The 16,188-nt window shown below is 33.2% G+C and overlaps 1 protein-coding gene across 1 annotated transcript; it reads right to left on the bottom strand.

Annotated features, from left to right (window-relative positions):
• Positions 1 to 830: 830 nt before the first annotated feature.
• On the bottom strand, positions 831 to 15,465 carry LOC134853428 (uncharacterized). The gene is made up of 9 exons (XM_063869425.1): positions 15,183 to 15,465; positions 13,688 to 13,789; positions 6,681 to 6,795; positions 6,080 to 6,240; positions 5,784 to 5,798; positions 5,026 to 5,124; positions 4,494 to 4,595; positions 1,501 to 1,642; positions 831 to 1,065 (listed from the first exon to the last, which is right to left on the bottom strand). Exons 1-9 carry the CDS (start codon positions 15,256 to 15,258, stop codon positions 930 to 932), a joined length of 948 nt encoding a protein of 315 aa, XP_063725495.1. The 5' UTR covers positions 15,259 to 15,465; the 3' UTR covers positions 831 to 929.
• Positions 15,466 to 16,188: the final 723 nt, after the last annotated feature.

The raw sequence follows: 16,188 nt of genomic DNA, 5'->3' as shown, positions 1-16,188 counted from the left end.
TTAGATTGCGAGTAGGCCGTGAGTAACGCAAAAAAGTTGCAAGTTTTGCAATTCATTTTGCAAAAAAATGTATAAATTTTAATTCGTTATAATCAACTATAATGTATTTTATTGGATTGTATTTTTCTGAAAATAGTCGCTTTTTATGACAATATAATCGATATCCTGGTCTGAGTTTGCAACAATAATGGATTATAAGGACAACTTTTTCGACAACAATTTTCCATTAAAAGCGAGTATTATCCCTGGAACTCCGCTGTGGGATAACCTTAAAATTTCGTGAAAAAAAAACACCCAGATCCAGCTTTCATAATAAGGCATGTTCACGCTCAAGCATGGAAGTACAAATGCAAGTAGGCTGTATTTTTGTTGGACTAAAATTTTGCGGGCAGAAGACAAACGCTAGACATTAGGTTGACCGGTTCGGCACAGGTTCTAGACCCACACCTACCCATGTTATAACATGCTAAATTTTGGGGTGATACTCAATTTGAACCAATTTTTCTCCCTGACATGGTTCAGACTTGATTAAGTGTGACATCCAAGAAAAAGAAATTTGTCTAAAGTGCAAAAACTAGTATTTTCAGAGCTTACTTTGAGTTTTAAGCTACAAATTGTTGTTGTTATGAACGATTCAAAAATGTTTAAAACTACCGATTGTCGGATTTATTTGTCGAGAAATAATTACCGTTAATTCAACTGTTTGGGTTGTATTGTTTTCAGGTTTTTCAGAGTTGAGATTGGAGCGAGCATAAGGCATATAACTTTTTTCCGCTACTGAACTAATTTTAACCGCTAGTTACTCAATAACTATACGTATTTAAAAGACAGAGAGAAAATTAACGTAAATTAACTACAAGCGATTAGTAGAACTAGTTCACCAGTTCTCAGTGAAGGAGTCTGACACAGTGAGTGTGAGAAAAGAGGTGTTAGCAGAAGTACATGTATCGGAAGTCGTCGAAGTAGACGCGGTTGTCTCCGCCAGAGGAGGCCTCCGCCATCATGTTCTGGATCTTCTCATCTGGCAAGCTGATTGACAACATCTTCAGAATCTGCTTCAGGTCACTAAGGAAAAAATAGGTTGTAAAATTATTACACGCCTTTTTTTAATATACTTTAGTTGTTTGTTGCCTCCATGTTTAAAATGACAGAATGATAGAAAATTGAAAAATCACAAAAAAAACCTTTTTTATTGCTTAAACTTAAAAAAAATTATCGATCGCAGCTTTTAAGAGTCCAGAGACAATAGGTAACACTACCTCGTCGGTTAAAACAGATTTTTTATTAACCTGATGGGTTTTTTATTATTCTTGGACGTAAACATAAGTTTCAAAACCATGAACCAACCATTCCACTAAACCATAATTTGTTTTTTCTTCGCAGCTAACTGGCTTTTTGATGTTTTTCTGAGGTAGCTTTTTTCCATAAATTATGTAACTTATAAACAAAATGTTCCCTTCAAGAAAAAAAGTATTTATTTTTGTTTAACTATTTTTCTACCTGTAGGTTATGTATCCCTGGTCCTTCTTGTCGAACATGCGAAACACATCCCTCAGTTCAGTCTCGATGTCCACATTGCCCCCCTCAGTCTGTTTCTGGGCCATCATGTCGCAGAACTCCTCGAATGTCACCTCCCCACTTCCTATAAACCAATTAAAATTAGTGTTCAAGATTAAGAGTTTTTGTAACAACTATTTCGATGAATTTCGACCTACACTGGAAAAAAGTCATTATTGTGATTATGAAATGCAAGCGCAATTTTCTTTCGCTGCTGATTAATTTTGCGGCAGAATCCTTCCTTCACTCTAGTCCACTCGGCTATTTCAAAACTAGCAAGAAAATTGAGCAATTTTTTTTTTGTGAGTTAATTCAATAAGGGGCCTCACCAAGCATACTTCTATATGCTCTACTCGAAAATGGCTGGAATTTTTTCTCTGAATGTTTTTGACATGGCTATTTGTTTTTTTTCTGGTTATAAGACGAATTATAAATTGACTGTCATCTTTCACACAATTGGATCTTTATTACGACGCCACACTCGGTTACTTTTGTTCTGGTTAGATTTCCACAGACTTTGATTTTTTTACCACAAAATTTTTGAATTGGAAACAAATCTAAATTATCAAGCGCTTGGCGAATTTGCTTATCAACGTAAGAACTGTTGTCGCTGGTTTCTCTAGCAACAAAATTTTCGTTTAAATTTTGTATTCCAGCTGCATAACAAAAACGCTTTAAGATTTTCACGAGATAATGCCGGAGGAGGAAAGGAGCGGCTAATTGGATAACCTGAAGATTTTTTTCGAACTACTTTTTCTTTAGGTATTTCAAAAAAAAATAGTAACTCTTCTGAAATGCCAAAAATAATCAATTACGCAAACTTTGAGCGCCTCTTTGTTGTTTCAACTAGAAAATGACGTATAAAAGCACGCGTTACACTGTTGCTAGATTGAATGAGCGGAGGTCGCAAAACAGCGCCAATTTTGAACTTTCTGATTGCGAATTTGCAAGTCCAGTCTTCTCGAAATTGCAAGGAGATGCATTTTCTTGCCTTTTCCATGCAAATTTTGCCTTCACTTCGTTAGATTTTGCAAGATTTGAAATCCAAATTAAAAACTATTTTAACAAATTTGTACATTTTTTATAATAACCACTTTTTTAAGATTCCGCCAGAAATTTACAGATAATAATCCAAAAATCACTGCTGAGATTGCTGCGTTACATTTTTCGTAGATTTAAAAAAAAGTAATAAAATTGCTCAAAACTTTCAGAAATTAATGTTGATAAAATATATACAGCATTTTATTGAACTACATTCAAAATAAGTAGAGGAGAATTATAGTTTTCAAACATTGGTTAAGTATATAATCAGATACTTATGTTCCTCTAAGTAACTCTACTGAAAAGGTTGAGGACAAAAAATGTTAACGTCGGCCAAATCAGATGTCTGTTTAAAAATCATAAAGCATAAATTATCAAAGAAGTTTCTACGTGGTTAAAAAAATGATAATCTTGCAAAAATTCTGCAATATTCTTTGAAGACAATGTTAAAGTTTAGATAGCAATCTTGCAAGATTTAATTTATTTTGCCATAATCTTACAAGGTTTGCATTATAAATCAACTGGGGAATATCTGTCTACCGCACCAAGCGTTCATGGATCATAATCAACTATATTGTCATAATATGGTCAGTGTTTTTAAAATTACAAAATAATCGATTATAATCCATTAAAAATGTCCATTGAAAATATCCATTATAATCGTATTTTCTCTGCCAATATAATCCATTATAATCGATTAGAATTGGTTTTTTCCAGAAATTTTTCATGAAATTTACAATCTTATCTCATTTACTGTTTAGTGCAGTTGCTACGTACCACGTTTCAAAAAAAGTTACCTTTCACATTAAAGTTTTGTCTCTACTTGTTTTGTCTCTACTTATTCAATTCATTGCACTTTGACAGTTCATTTTACTGTGCTTTATTACAACCCTCATTCGCCCCCTCCCCCTTACATTTTGCAATTTTTTATAAGATTATAAGATGAAATTTCTTATAAGATGAAATGATTTTTAATCGATTATAATGGATTATAATTGGCGTTTAGTTTAAAATAATCGATAATAAAGGATTATCTTGATCTTGGAAAAATTAATGGATTTAAATGCCAAAAAATGGATTACAATCGATTATAATGGAGGCTGGAATCATTTAATTGCACTTTTCTTGTGTATGACAAAGCTCGTTTAAAGTGGTTCAAATCAAGGGGCGGATTTAAAGAAAGTGGAGGGGAAGAGGGAAGGGTTTGGACGCTTCATTAAAGGATTCGACCCCCTCACCAACCAAAGTGTCCCCATTTGGTATTATTTTATGCCATCCCTTTTCGGCCGAGCAACACTAAAATATCGAAGGCGCCATTTTATCCTAATTTTGAAGAGCAACTCGTGTCGAAAGAACGCAAATTTTAGCTTGGAAGTTTCCAAAAAGTACCCACAGAAGGCATTTTTGACATGTTTTTTTGTTCAAGGACTTGCCTGCAGCGCTACGTTTTTTTTTGGTCAAAATAGAGTCCTTATAGTGTTCCGAGAGCGTTTGGAAAGTCAATTCGGTGTACCTAAAATAAAAAAGGTCGACAAAATTTTCGAGCCCGATGATAAAATCCTAGATCCGCACCTTGTTCTATTCCAGCATATTTTTTGACTGAGTTTGTGATCTGTTTTTTAAAAAAAGATAGCAATTTACTCAAATTTTTATGTTAAATCTTATCACCACTGAGATGAATACTCTTTAAAAAGGGAACTATTTTTTGTAGAAAAAAAAGACTTTTATTTACACTTGAAACTATTCAGCGACCCCCCCCCCCTCCCCAACACACAAACACACACACACACACACACACACACACACACACACACACACACACACACACACACACACACTTCTAGCTTCCCGGTCTAAATTGTCAGGTAGTTGTGCTCTAAAAGTAGTTCCCTTACCATCTACATCCACCTCCCCCATCATCTTCTTCAGTTCACTCTCTGTCACCTTCTGACCCAGAAGTTCCAACATGTCACGCAACTCAGCGATGTTCACGGTGCCTATAGAACACATGCAGAACAAATTGAAACATTAAATAAAGGTTTCTATTGCAACAGATAGTTTAGTTGGTAAAAACTTAAAGTTAAACAACACCTACAAAAACTTTCAAAATTATTATTTTTTACTTTTTAATTTGACGGTGAATTGATTTCGACGTTGGATAAATAACCAAATTTAAAGCTTTTCAGCCTGTTAGAACGTTCGTGCAAAAAGTTGCTTACTGTTTCAAGAACTCTCAATCCTCAAATACAACATTTCACAATCACAATTTTGACACATAATTATACAATAATTGCAAAAAAAGTTGTCAGAGCAAATATTTCAAAAAAAAATTATTGATTCAGAAAAATCAGGAAGGAAAAAGTTGGAAGCCAATTAATTGTAAGCTATAAATAGTTATTTTACTTCTTATAAGTTATAACTACTAACCTGAGCCGTCAGTGTCGAAGTCATCGAACACTTCTCTCATCTCCTCCGTCTCCAATTTAGTCAGATTTCTCTTCGCCATTTCAATAAAATCTCTTTTTTCTCAGTTTTTGACAGAACTTTGTTTTAGATTTTTTCCTCTTTTTCGATACTCGTGTTTCGTTTCTTCGTCTGTTTCAAGACAAAATCTCTTTGGTCTCCTTTATTTGATATATTTAGCTTTTGTTTGGTAAGAAAAACGTTACAAAACTGAACGGTAAGCAGATTTAAATAGTTGTTCAATTGTCTACTTTGTCAAATATTCATATTCAAGACTCGTAGATTATACATCGTTTTTTTCTCATGATTTCACGCTTTTATTTTTAATGTAAAATTTTATATACATTGAGCATGTTTTTTGAAAAAATGAAGATTGTATTTTGTTTTCTGACGTCATGTAATTGGTGAACACGGCGTCTGTTTGAAAACAAAAACTAAAAAAAGAACTTTTGTCTTTAGTCTGTCCGTTTAATATTTAGTTTGACTGCTAAAATCTTTTCACTGAATTCCAAATGCATTTTGTATTTCTCAATTTTTTGTGTTATAGTTTAACGAGTTCTGGATTTAGGTATATGGGGGAGGGGGGTCCCTACGGATTTCGATCGCTGACCTATGGTTCTATACAGCGATTATGGACGAGCAATGACTAAAAAAATTGTAAAAACGCTTCCAGTGCCAGTATACAACAGTTTTGAGTGCGAACTCTTGTCAAAAAAGGCGGCCTATCTTGTCAGGATCTGTTAAAAAATTACAAAACCTTAGTTTTAGCGCGATCAAAGGTGCTTCTAACTGTTTTTTTTTTTCTGATCCATTGTAGAGAAAGTAACTATTAGGTTTGATTATTTAACCTACACTTATGCAAAGCTGTATTTTTGACCAACTTATAATTTGATGCTTGAAATATTATTTAAAAAAAAAACACTTTTCCGATATTGTTTAAATTGCATATCCAATAATTAATGAATCCAATAAGTTGTCGCTCAAATTTATGTTAGTACTCTTTTTTTCATCATCTTTCAGCAGAAGTACATGTATCGAAAGTCGTCATAATACACTCTCCCATCCTGACCGGAAGACGCCTCCCTCATCATGTTCTGGATCTTGTCATCTGGCAAGTTAATTGAGAGCATTTGCAGACACTTTTTCAGATCGCCGAATGAGATGTAGCCCTGGTTGTTCCTGAAATAAAACCCAGTTTAGTCTTGGAATAAGTGCAAGTGGATTTTTAACCTCCTTTTCGGGGTCAAGTCTTCGTTAATTTCCATACATTAAAATTCGCGCTGATAATAATTCCTCAAATAAAACTTCTTGGCAGAGTTTTATAGTCGCGGCCTAATTCTAAAAAAAAGAACTTTGGTCACAATAGTGGTCTGGAATTTAGCCGAACTATTGTTTGATAAAATGAGTCACCGTACTTTCACTTAACGTCCGCGAAATCCAGTAATTACTCCCGCAAACCGGGATATAATCTGCAGCAACATTTCAAGGAACCGCTAATCGGATGTAATAACTACTTGTATTTTAAGAATAGCTACAACAGCTGTTATTTCATTGATTTATCTTCAAAGTTTTGTTTGGGTTATTGAAAGAAAAAAGAGAAGATAATGTGCGCCTATAACCTGTCAAATAGTTTGAACACGTCTTTCAGTTCTGTCTCGATGTCCACCTCACCCTGCTCTGCCGTCTTCTTGGTCATCATCTCACAGAACTCGTCGAAGTCCACTTCCCCATTGCCTAAAATAGTCAAACAATCAATTAAACTGGATTTTTATGATTTGCGTATCTAAAACTCGAAATCAATTGATTATAATTGTTTATAAATGAATTATATTGTTAATAAGTTTTGAACCAAAAAATCTCGTTTTAGTTTTTAAAATTTCTATCGCTGTTAATGTTAAGTTACACTTTTTTGATATTCAGTTTCACTCGCTATTCCCACAACCTGACCGACAGCAAATCCCTCCCCGCTCTTCCCGATGTTTACCCCCTACCCCTGGATACCCCCCCAATAGTTATCTATTCCACTGGGTGATGGATGTGGAATGGGTTGTTTGTTGATGGTGGGACAAACGCGGGGGATTTGGGGGAAGTGCGGGGGGTTAGTGAGATTGAAAGGCTCGGCGGGACGTGGGTATGGCGATTTTAAGGGGAGGGGTGAGGGTTGGCGTGGGCCATGGTAATGGTGATTAATGAACATGAGGATGAACTTGTTCCCAAATTTTGATCTAGTTGGTGGAGAGTGAATCAAAATAATGAAAGCATTAATTGGAATAAGAAGATAGATAGAGTAAGTTCAACTCGTGAGGGCAGGTTTTGAGATAAGTTGAGAGTAAAGCCGAATCATGAGGGCAGTTTTTGAGATGAGGTGAAAGGACACCCAAACTATTTACAAAAAAATCCATTTTCTTTGAGTTTTTGAACAAAAAAATAGTCATTTCGAAAACAAATAGTAATTTCGAATGGCTTTTTTTGAAAATAATCGATAAAAATGGATCAAAAATTCATTATGTAGTCTAAATTTGCCACAATATTTGGTTATCTAGGCAACGGTCATGGCTACTGTTAACACTTAGAAGTTTCAAAAAACTTGTAAAATGAATTTTTTCACTTTTCTCCCTCAAACCACTGAGTTAATGTCGTTAATTTTAATAAGGGATAAGAAACTTCTGGTTACTAACATAATTGGTTTCTTAAATTTTTTCTTCCCAAGTATTTTTTTACGATTCTAATTAAAAACTAAAATGCCTTAGAACCCTAAACCTTACTTATTTCTTGCAAATCAGTTCACATATTGCAAAGATCTGGCAAGAAAAAATGAAATATAATGTATTTTCTCCCAGAATTTTTGTAATATTGCCACTCCGAGAACACTGAGAGTTAGTTTATATTTGGGAGTGTTTCTTTTAGTTTGAAATTCTTAGACATTTTTTTAAAATCAGCAAAGTTGGTTTTCCGAGCTTTGCCAAAAAGAGGACAACTGTGCACTGGATAGGTGCACAATTTTGTGTCTGTATATTCCTGCTATCCAGAAAAAAAATCTTCAAATGTTTCGAAAATGTAAGTGGATTCTTTTTACAATAGTTTCCGTGGATTCCGCGCACAAAAACCTGTAATGTGAATTTTGTCGAAACATTTGTTGTGTCGCGGACTCTGTGTAGCGGATCGTTAACTATTTGAGTTTGGCAAAAAATGAAATTAGCGTTTCAGTTTTAAGTGACCTCATTAAAAACAGAAATTTAAAAAATAGCAAAACCAATAAAATGTTTGAAAAAGAACAACAATTCTTTTCAATGTTTTTAACCCTTTCAAAAAATCAAAACTTTTTTGAAGAACCTTGTTTGAACTATTTTTGAAAAAAAAATTTTAAGGATATTTTTTTTCTTGAACATATCATCGAACTCATAACATCGAAGAAAAAACGCGGCCAGCTTTGCGGAAGAATATAAATTAGTACAACAAAACTAAGCTAAAATTGTTTTAAATAAGTCATTTTTTAATTAAAAAACAAGATGAAAGGTTGGCTTTTACTTTTTATCAGTTAAGAACAAATATTCATTCAAATTTCGACACTTTCTCTCCGTTGTAATGCGATTTTTTTTGGTTACCGAGTTTGCAAATAACAATTAAAAGCTAGAGCTAGAAATGTTATCTATAGCAAACCGAAAACTAAAAGCAAATCCTTAACCATTGTAACTTGATTCAACCAACGAATCTTAAAACATTGGTTAATTAAATAAGCATCGGTTGATGTCACCATTTAATATTTGGAATGCATATCCCGGCGAGCAATTTTCGGATCATAGTTTTGGGAACTCAATGCCAAATAAATTCAATACTTGGATTAATAGGTTGAGAGTGTTTGGAAAGACAACGCACAGCATATCGCCAAATTAGGACATTTTTTGGGATTCGCATATTCCCAAATTTTGATCTAGTTGGTGGAGAGTGAATCAAAATAATGAAAGCATTAATTGGAATAAGAAGATAGATAGAGTAAGTTCAACTCGTGAGGGCAGGTTTTGAGATAAGTTGAGAGTAAAGCCGAATCATGAGGGCAGTTTTTGAGATGAGGTGAAAGAACACCCAAACTATTTACAAAAAAATCCATTTTCTTTGATTTTTTGAACAAAAAAATAGTCATTTCGAAAACAAATAGTCATTTCGTTTGAGCTATAATCAATTATAAGGGGTTTTAATGGCTTTTTTTGAAAATAATCGATAAAAATAGATCAAAAATTCATTATGTAGTCTAAATTTGCCACAATATTTGGTTATCTAGGCAACGGTCATGGCTACTGTTAACACTTAGAAGGTTCAAAAAACTTGTAAAATGAAATTTTTCACTTTTCTCCCTCAAACCACTGAGTTAATATCGTTAATTTTAATAAGGGATAAAAAAATTCTGGTTACTAACATAATTGGTTTCTTAAATTTTTTCTTCCCAAGTATTTTTTTACGATTCTAATTAAAAACTAGAATGCCTTAGAATCCTAAACCTTACTTATTTCTTGCAAATCAATTCACATATTGCAAAGATCTGGCAAGAAAAAATGAAATATAATGTATTTTCTCCCAGAATTTTTGTAATATTGCAACTCCGAGAACACTGAGAGTTAGTTTATATTTGGGAGTGTTTCTTTTAGTTTGAAATTCTTAGACATTTTTTTAAAATCAGCAAAGTTGGTTTTCCGAGCTTTGCCAAAAAGAGGACAGACTGTGCACTGGATAGGTGCACAATTTTGTGTCTGTATATTCCTGCTATCCAGAAAAAAATGTTCAAATGTTTCGAAAATGTAAGTGGATTCTTTTTACAATAGTTTCCGTTGATTCCGCGCACAAAAACCTGTAATGTGAATTTTGTCGAAACATTTGTTGTGTCGCGGATTCTGTGTAGCGGATCGTTAACTATTTGAGTTTGGCAAAAAATGAAAATAGCGTTTCAGTTTTTAGTGACCTCATTAAAAACAGAAATTTAAAAAATAGCAAAACCAATAAAATGTTTGAAAAAGAACAACAATTTTTTTCAATGTTTTTAACCCTTTCCAAAAATCAAAATTTTTTGAAGAACCTTTTTTGAACTATTTTTGAAAAAAAAATTTTAAGGATATTTTTTTTCTTGAACATATCATCGAACTCATAACATCGAAGAAAAAACGCGGCCAGCTTTGCGGAAGAATATAAATTAGTACAACAAAACTAAGCTAAAATTGTTTTAAATAAGTCATTTTTTAAATAAAAAACAAGATGAAAGGTTGGCTTTTACTTTTTATCAGTTAGGAACTAATATTCATTCAAATTTCGACACTTTCTCTCCGTTGTAATGCGATTTTTTTTGGTTACCGAGTTTGCAAATAACAATTAAAAGCTAGAGCTAGAAATGTTATCTATAGCAAACCGAAAACTAAAAGCAAATCCTTAACCATTGTCACTGGATTCAACCAACAAATCTTAAAACATTGGTTAATTAAATAAGCATCGGTTGATGTCACCATTTAATATTTGGATTGCATATCCCGGCGAGCAATTTTCGGATCATAGTTTTGGGAACTCAATGCCAAACAAATTCAATACTTGGATTAATAGGTTGAGAGTGTTTGGAAAGACAACGCACAGCATATCGCCAAATTAGGACATTTTTTGGGATTCGCATATTCCCAAATTTTGATCTAGTTGATGGAGAGTGAATCAAAATAATGAAAGCATTAATTGGAATAAGAAGATAGATAGAGTAAGTTCAACTCGTGAGGGCAGGTTTTGAGATAAGTTGAGAGTAAAGCCGAATCATGAGGGCAGTTTTTGAGATGAGGTGAAAGAACACCCAAACTATTTACAAAAAAATCCATTTTCTTTGATTTTTTGAACAAAAAAATAGTCATTTCGAAAACAAATAGTCATTTCGATTGAGCTATAATCAATTATAAGGGGTTTTAATGGCTTTTTTTGAAAATAACCGATAAAAATGGATCAAAAATTCATTATGTAGTCTAAATTTGCCACAATATTTGGTTATCTAGGCAACGGTCATGGCTACTGTTAACACTTAGAAGGTTCAAAAAACTTGTAAAATGAATTTTTTCACTTTTCTCCCTCAAACCACTGAGTTAATGTCGTTAATTTTAATAAGGGATAAGAAAATTCTAGTTACTAACATAATTGGTTTCTTAAATTTTTTCTTCCCAAGTATTTTTTTAAGATTCTAATTAAAAACTAGAATGCCTTAGAATCCTAAACCTTACTTATTTCTTGCAAATCAATTCACATATTGCAAAGATCTGGCAAGAAAAAATGAAATATAATGTATTTTCTCCCAGAATTTTTGTAATATTGCAACTCCGAGAACACTGAGAGTTAGTTTATATTTGGGAGTGTTTCTTTTAGTTTGAAATTCTTAGACATTTTTTTAAAATCAGCAAAGTTGGTTTTCCGAGCTTTGCCAAAAAGAGGACAGACTGTGCACTGGATAGGTGCACAATTTTGCGTCTGTATATTCCTGCATTCCAGAAAAAATCTTCAAATGTTTCGAAAATGTATGTGGATTCTTCTTACAATAGTTTCCGTGGGTTCCGCGCACAAAAACCTGTAATGTGAATTTTGTCGAAACATTTGTTGTGTCGCGGATTCCGTGTAGCGGATCGTTAACTATTTGAGTTTGGCAAAAAATGAAATTAGCGTTTCAGTTTTTAGTGACCTCATTAAAAACAGAAATTTAAAAAATAATAAAACCAATAAAATGTTTGAAAAAGAACAACAATTCTTTTCAATGTTTTTAACCCTTTCAAAAAATCAAAACTTTTTTTTGAAGAACCTTGTTTGAATTATTTTTGAAAAAAAAATTTTAAGGATATTCTTTTTCTTGAACATAGAATATAAATTAGTACAACAAAACTAAGCTAAAATTGTTTTAAATAAGTCATTTTTTATTTGAAAAACAAGATGAAAGGTTGGCTTTTACTTTTTATCAGTTAGGAACTAATATTCTTTCAAATTTCGACACTTTCTCTCCGTTGTAATGCGATTGTTTTTGGTAACCGAGTTTGCAAATAAACAATTAAAAGCTAGAGCTAGAAATGTTATCTATAGCAAACCGAAAACTAAAAGCAAATCCTTAACCATTGTCACTGGATTCAACCAACAAATCTTAAAACATTGGTTAATTAAATAAGCATCGGTTGATGTCACCATTTAATATTTGGAATGCATATCCCGGCGAGCAATTTGCGGATCATAGTTTTGGGAACTCAATGCCAAATAAATTCAATACTTGGATTAATAGGTTGAGAGTGTTTGGAAAGACAACGCACAGCATATCACCAAATTAAGACATTTTTTGGGATTCGCATATTCCCAAATTTTGATCTAGTTGGTGGAGAGTGAATCAAAATAATGAAAGCATTAATTGGAATAAGAAGATAGATACAATAAGTTCAACTCGTGAGGGCAGGTTTTGAGATAAGTTGAGAGTAAAGCCGAATCATGAGGGCAGTTTTTGAGATGAGGTGAAAGAACACCCAAAATACACCCTAGGTACTACTATGATAGAAGGGTCCCTCAAAAAAGCAACTATGATATACAGGTCCCGCATGCGTATAGCATGAAAGGATTTGAAAAGTAGTTTGTATAAAAATTATTCATTTCAAAAATCTCGCAAAATATGTTGGTTCTGAAACTTTTCAGATTAAAATTTGTAATAATTTTATTGTTTATATCAAGAAATATGCTCGCTTCAATTTGTTTTACCATTTAACAACCATAAGTAGTTTAACAAAAAACGATGAGAGGTGAGATTTTAGGAAACCAAAATGCAGATTCCACTAACTATTTGCAGATTCCACTGACAACTTGCGCACAACACTTACAATAAGCGGATTCCGTTTACAGTTGCGAATTTGAACAAATTTTAACTATACTCATGTCTAATTGATTGCTTGTGGACTCCACAAAAGGTTCCGTTTTCTGCAAAAACTGTCGCGGATTGCGCAAAATCGCCTATTTTTGGAGCGATTTAAAATGGTACAGTGTTTTAGGTATATGCTTGTGAAATTCAAAACAGCAAAGAAAATCGAAGAAAAAGAGCCTTTTTGCATATTCAGCAACAGATCTGATTTTGGACTCTTGTGGAATTGGCTTGCAATGCACAGATTGCACAGTTTGGCCTCGTAGTGCCTGTGATAAAAATCACAATTTGTCTATTTCGGCCAAAGCAGACGTTGTAGGGCAGTTTTGAAAAATTTTGACTCAAAAATCAATGTTTTGGCTTATGTTCGTCTTCAAAATCGTTTATAAGGACGTCAAAAGAACCGTTAGAGAAATGTTAAGATTGTTCAAACAAAATTAAATGTAAACTGTTCTCAAGTCATCCCTTGGTAAAACTCTGCAAACAAAATGTGGGGGAAAGAGAAAAATACCCTCTTTTGTTGGTACTACAGGTTCGTATTTCTACTTCAGGTGGACTGCTGTCGCCATAAGAGATTTCATAGATGATACTTACAATACGGCTGTCCAGTAATTATAAGCTTAATGCTGAAGAAATGTAGTTGCTTAAAATTTCTGAAGTAGTAGCCTCTGGTTTTCGAAGAATGAAAAGAATAAATTTTCGTAGAATGTTTTAGAAAATGGGTATGCTAACCGTCTTTGTCCACTTCTGCCACCAGTTCCTTCACTTCTTTCTGGGTGACCTCCTGGCCCAAAGACTGGAACATCTTCCTCAACTCCTCATTTGAGACCTGGCCTAAACAGAAATAAATCACAATCACAACAAACAATTTAACTCAAAACAGTTATAAACTTCGCAATCACAACTTGCTACATGACTCAAACAAACTATAATTACTGTCAAATTGTTATCAATTTTCGTGGTCTTGAATGGCTGAAGTGGTCATGAAAAAAGTTTTTCTTTATTGACGAGTTTTTTTAATATTGTTTGAATTTTTTTAAAATTAGTGAAAAACTGGATTTTGACCTCATCCGACTACGAAATTCTTCCAATTTGAATTTTATTACGCTAATTTTTTCTTATTGATACATTACTGAATGCTACATATCTCGGACCACTTGATCAATTTACCCCTTAAATCAATTTTAGGGGAAATCATTCACTTTGTCTAAAAGTAATATATTCAGCCAATCAGATTTGAGCATAGTACATGCAGGCTTGAAGTTGCCATTGAGTTTCAGGGACAGGTTGTTCACTTGGCCTATTAAGGGGGAGTTTGTTCAGATGAGACCATATATTACTTTAATTTTTTTTAAATAGGAATGGTTTTTGAAAACAAATTTTGTTTTTGAAGATTTTTCATCCAATTCTTTTAAATTGAAGACTAAGCAATAGACAATGAAAAACAGTCTGGTCATTCAAGGCGTATCCCAAATACAAGCAGTTATTTTTAATTAATACGTGATTATGCGATAAAAATATCACTTAGTTTTTAAATTGCAAGTAAGGGTACCTTTTGTTAGCATTACAGAATATAATGGCAGGTTGCGGCATATATGAGACCATAGCAGCCATAAGCTGCGAGAGCTTATGGTGATATATCTCTTCTTAACAGCCCTTATAATTGATTGAATTTTCAGTTCCCCCTTACCAAAAAAGTGCTACCAAATGTTGCGCCATTCATGGAAAAAATGGTACCTACAATTGATGTACTTCCACACTTTTCCATGGTATCCATAGAATCATGCATGGTGCGACGTACGGCTGCATATTTTTATTGCCCGGGTTATCTGCATATTCGATGAACGATTTCAAAATCGTTACTCAACAAATTTGCTCTTAAAAACATCTCTTTGCTCTGAATATTAAAAAACCATTACAGGTGGTACGAAAAGATGAATAAATCCCAATTGAAAAAACAACAAAACATTGTAATAACAGAACGAAAAAAACTTCAGTTATTGAATGGCATAGTCAAAGTTCGACCCAAAATCATTGACTAAAAAAAGAATTGCATCAAAATCTTCGAAAGCAAATCGACCTGGTCATAGAAAAAAATATATTTTTTTTACAGTCAAGCCTTCATCTGCGGAACTTGATAAAATGAATTTTAAATTTAAAGAAATGTCTGACTGGTTGAACAAAAGTTTAAAATACGGGCAAACTTCACTAAAAAAAACTTTTTTACCTGATCCGTCAGCGTCAAAGTCATTAAACACCTCGCGATAGTCTTCCAACTCCAAAGCTGTTAGTTTCGAACTCATAATCTTTATGATTTTTTCTAGATTTTCCAGATAATATTTGGCTTTTAGTTTTTTTTGGTGTCGTGTTTTTATCACGCAGTCAGCAAAATCTTCAATTATGTAGTTGCATTGAGCAGCTGTTTGGGAAGACTAGTTCAAGATTCTTAACCAGAAGTTTTCGAACATAAGACAAATGATAGCGTTCAATTACTTGATCAGTAGAGAGGCGCCTATTTGAATAATATTTTCCACCATATTGAGTGATTTCTTCAGTTTGCCGTAAAGTGTGGTAGTAATAAAAAATGGAGCCATTTTTTGACAGGTTATAAAGTGTGTTTGTCAGTTCACAACAAACCAGTGATATTTGAAGCCTTTATTTATTGGTTGATTGTTTTTGATGTAAATGTTTGGAACTACCGGCGCTTCAAGTGAAGCAAATTTTATCAAATAATTATATGACCCGCAGATAATTACGAGCACCGAAGAGAACAAAGCTTTTGGAAAAAAAATATATAAAAACTATGTTGTTTTTCGCTGGGATTTTTCAATTTTGAGCTTACAGTTTTAGATGATTTACCCGCATCCACTTTCAAACATTTATAACCGATTATTGTATAGTTTTAGTACCAGCACCTTCTCTAAGAGAGTTAAAATTTCTATCATAACAGTGCTAAATGCATGTATTATCCACCATTTCAAACTTGCTACTCCATTATTGTTTTGTGAAAGAATAACCAGCTCGGAGAAAGATAGTTCGGCAAAAATTGTGGCAAAAATTTCAGTCATTGTTGACGAAGAAGTGAAACAAAAAAGTTTTGGAGTTAAGAAACCATGAAAAAACTGGAGCGTTCTTAGTTTTTTGATCTTATCAAACTCAAAATTGAGTTTTGTCAGTTTACTTTTAACGTTTCAGTAAAAATTCAATTAATTGCAATTAATTAATTAATAGAC

The sequence above is a fragment of the Symsagittifera roscoffensis genome, chromosome 8 (assembly GCF_963678635.1).
Source record: "Symsagittifera roscoffensis chromosome 8, txSymRosc1.1, whole genome shotgun sequence".
Lineage (NCBI taxonomy): Eukaryota > Metazoa > Xenacoelomorpha > Acoela > Convolutidae > Symsagittifera > Symsagittifera roscoffensis.
The sequence above is the reverse complement of the archived record's forward strand: the minus strand, read 5'-3'. Positions and strand labels throughout refer to the sequence as shown.

Coding starts and splice junctions, on each gene's coding strand:
- LOC134853428 (XM_063869425.1), bottom strand. CDS start 15,258: ATGAGTTCGAAACTAACAGCTTTGGAGTTGGAAGACTATCGCGAGGTG. Junction 6,796..13,687: donor GGCAGAAGTGGACAAAGACG/GTTAGCATACCC, acceptor TGACTATTTTAG/GCAATGGGGAAGTGGACTTC. Junction 4,596..5,025: donor CTTCGACACTGACGGCTCAG/GTTAGTAGTTAT, acceptor TGTGTTCTATAG/GCACCGTGAACATCGCTGAG.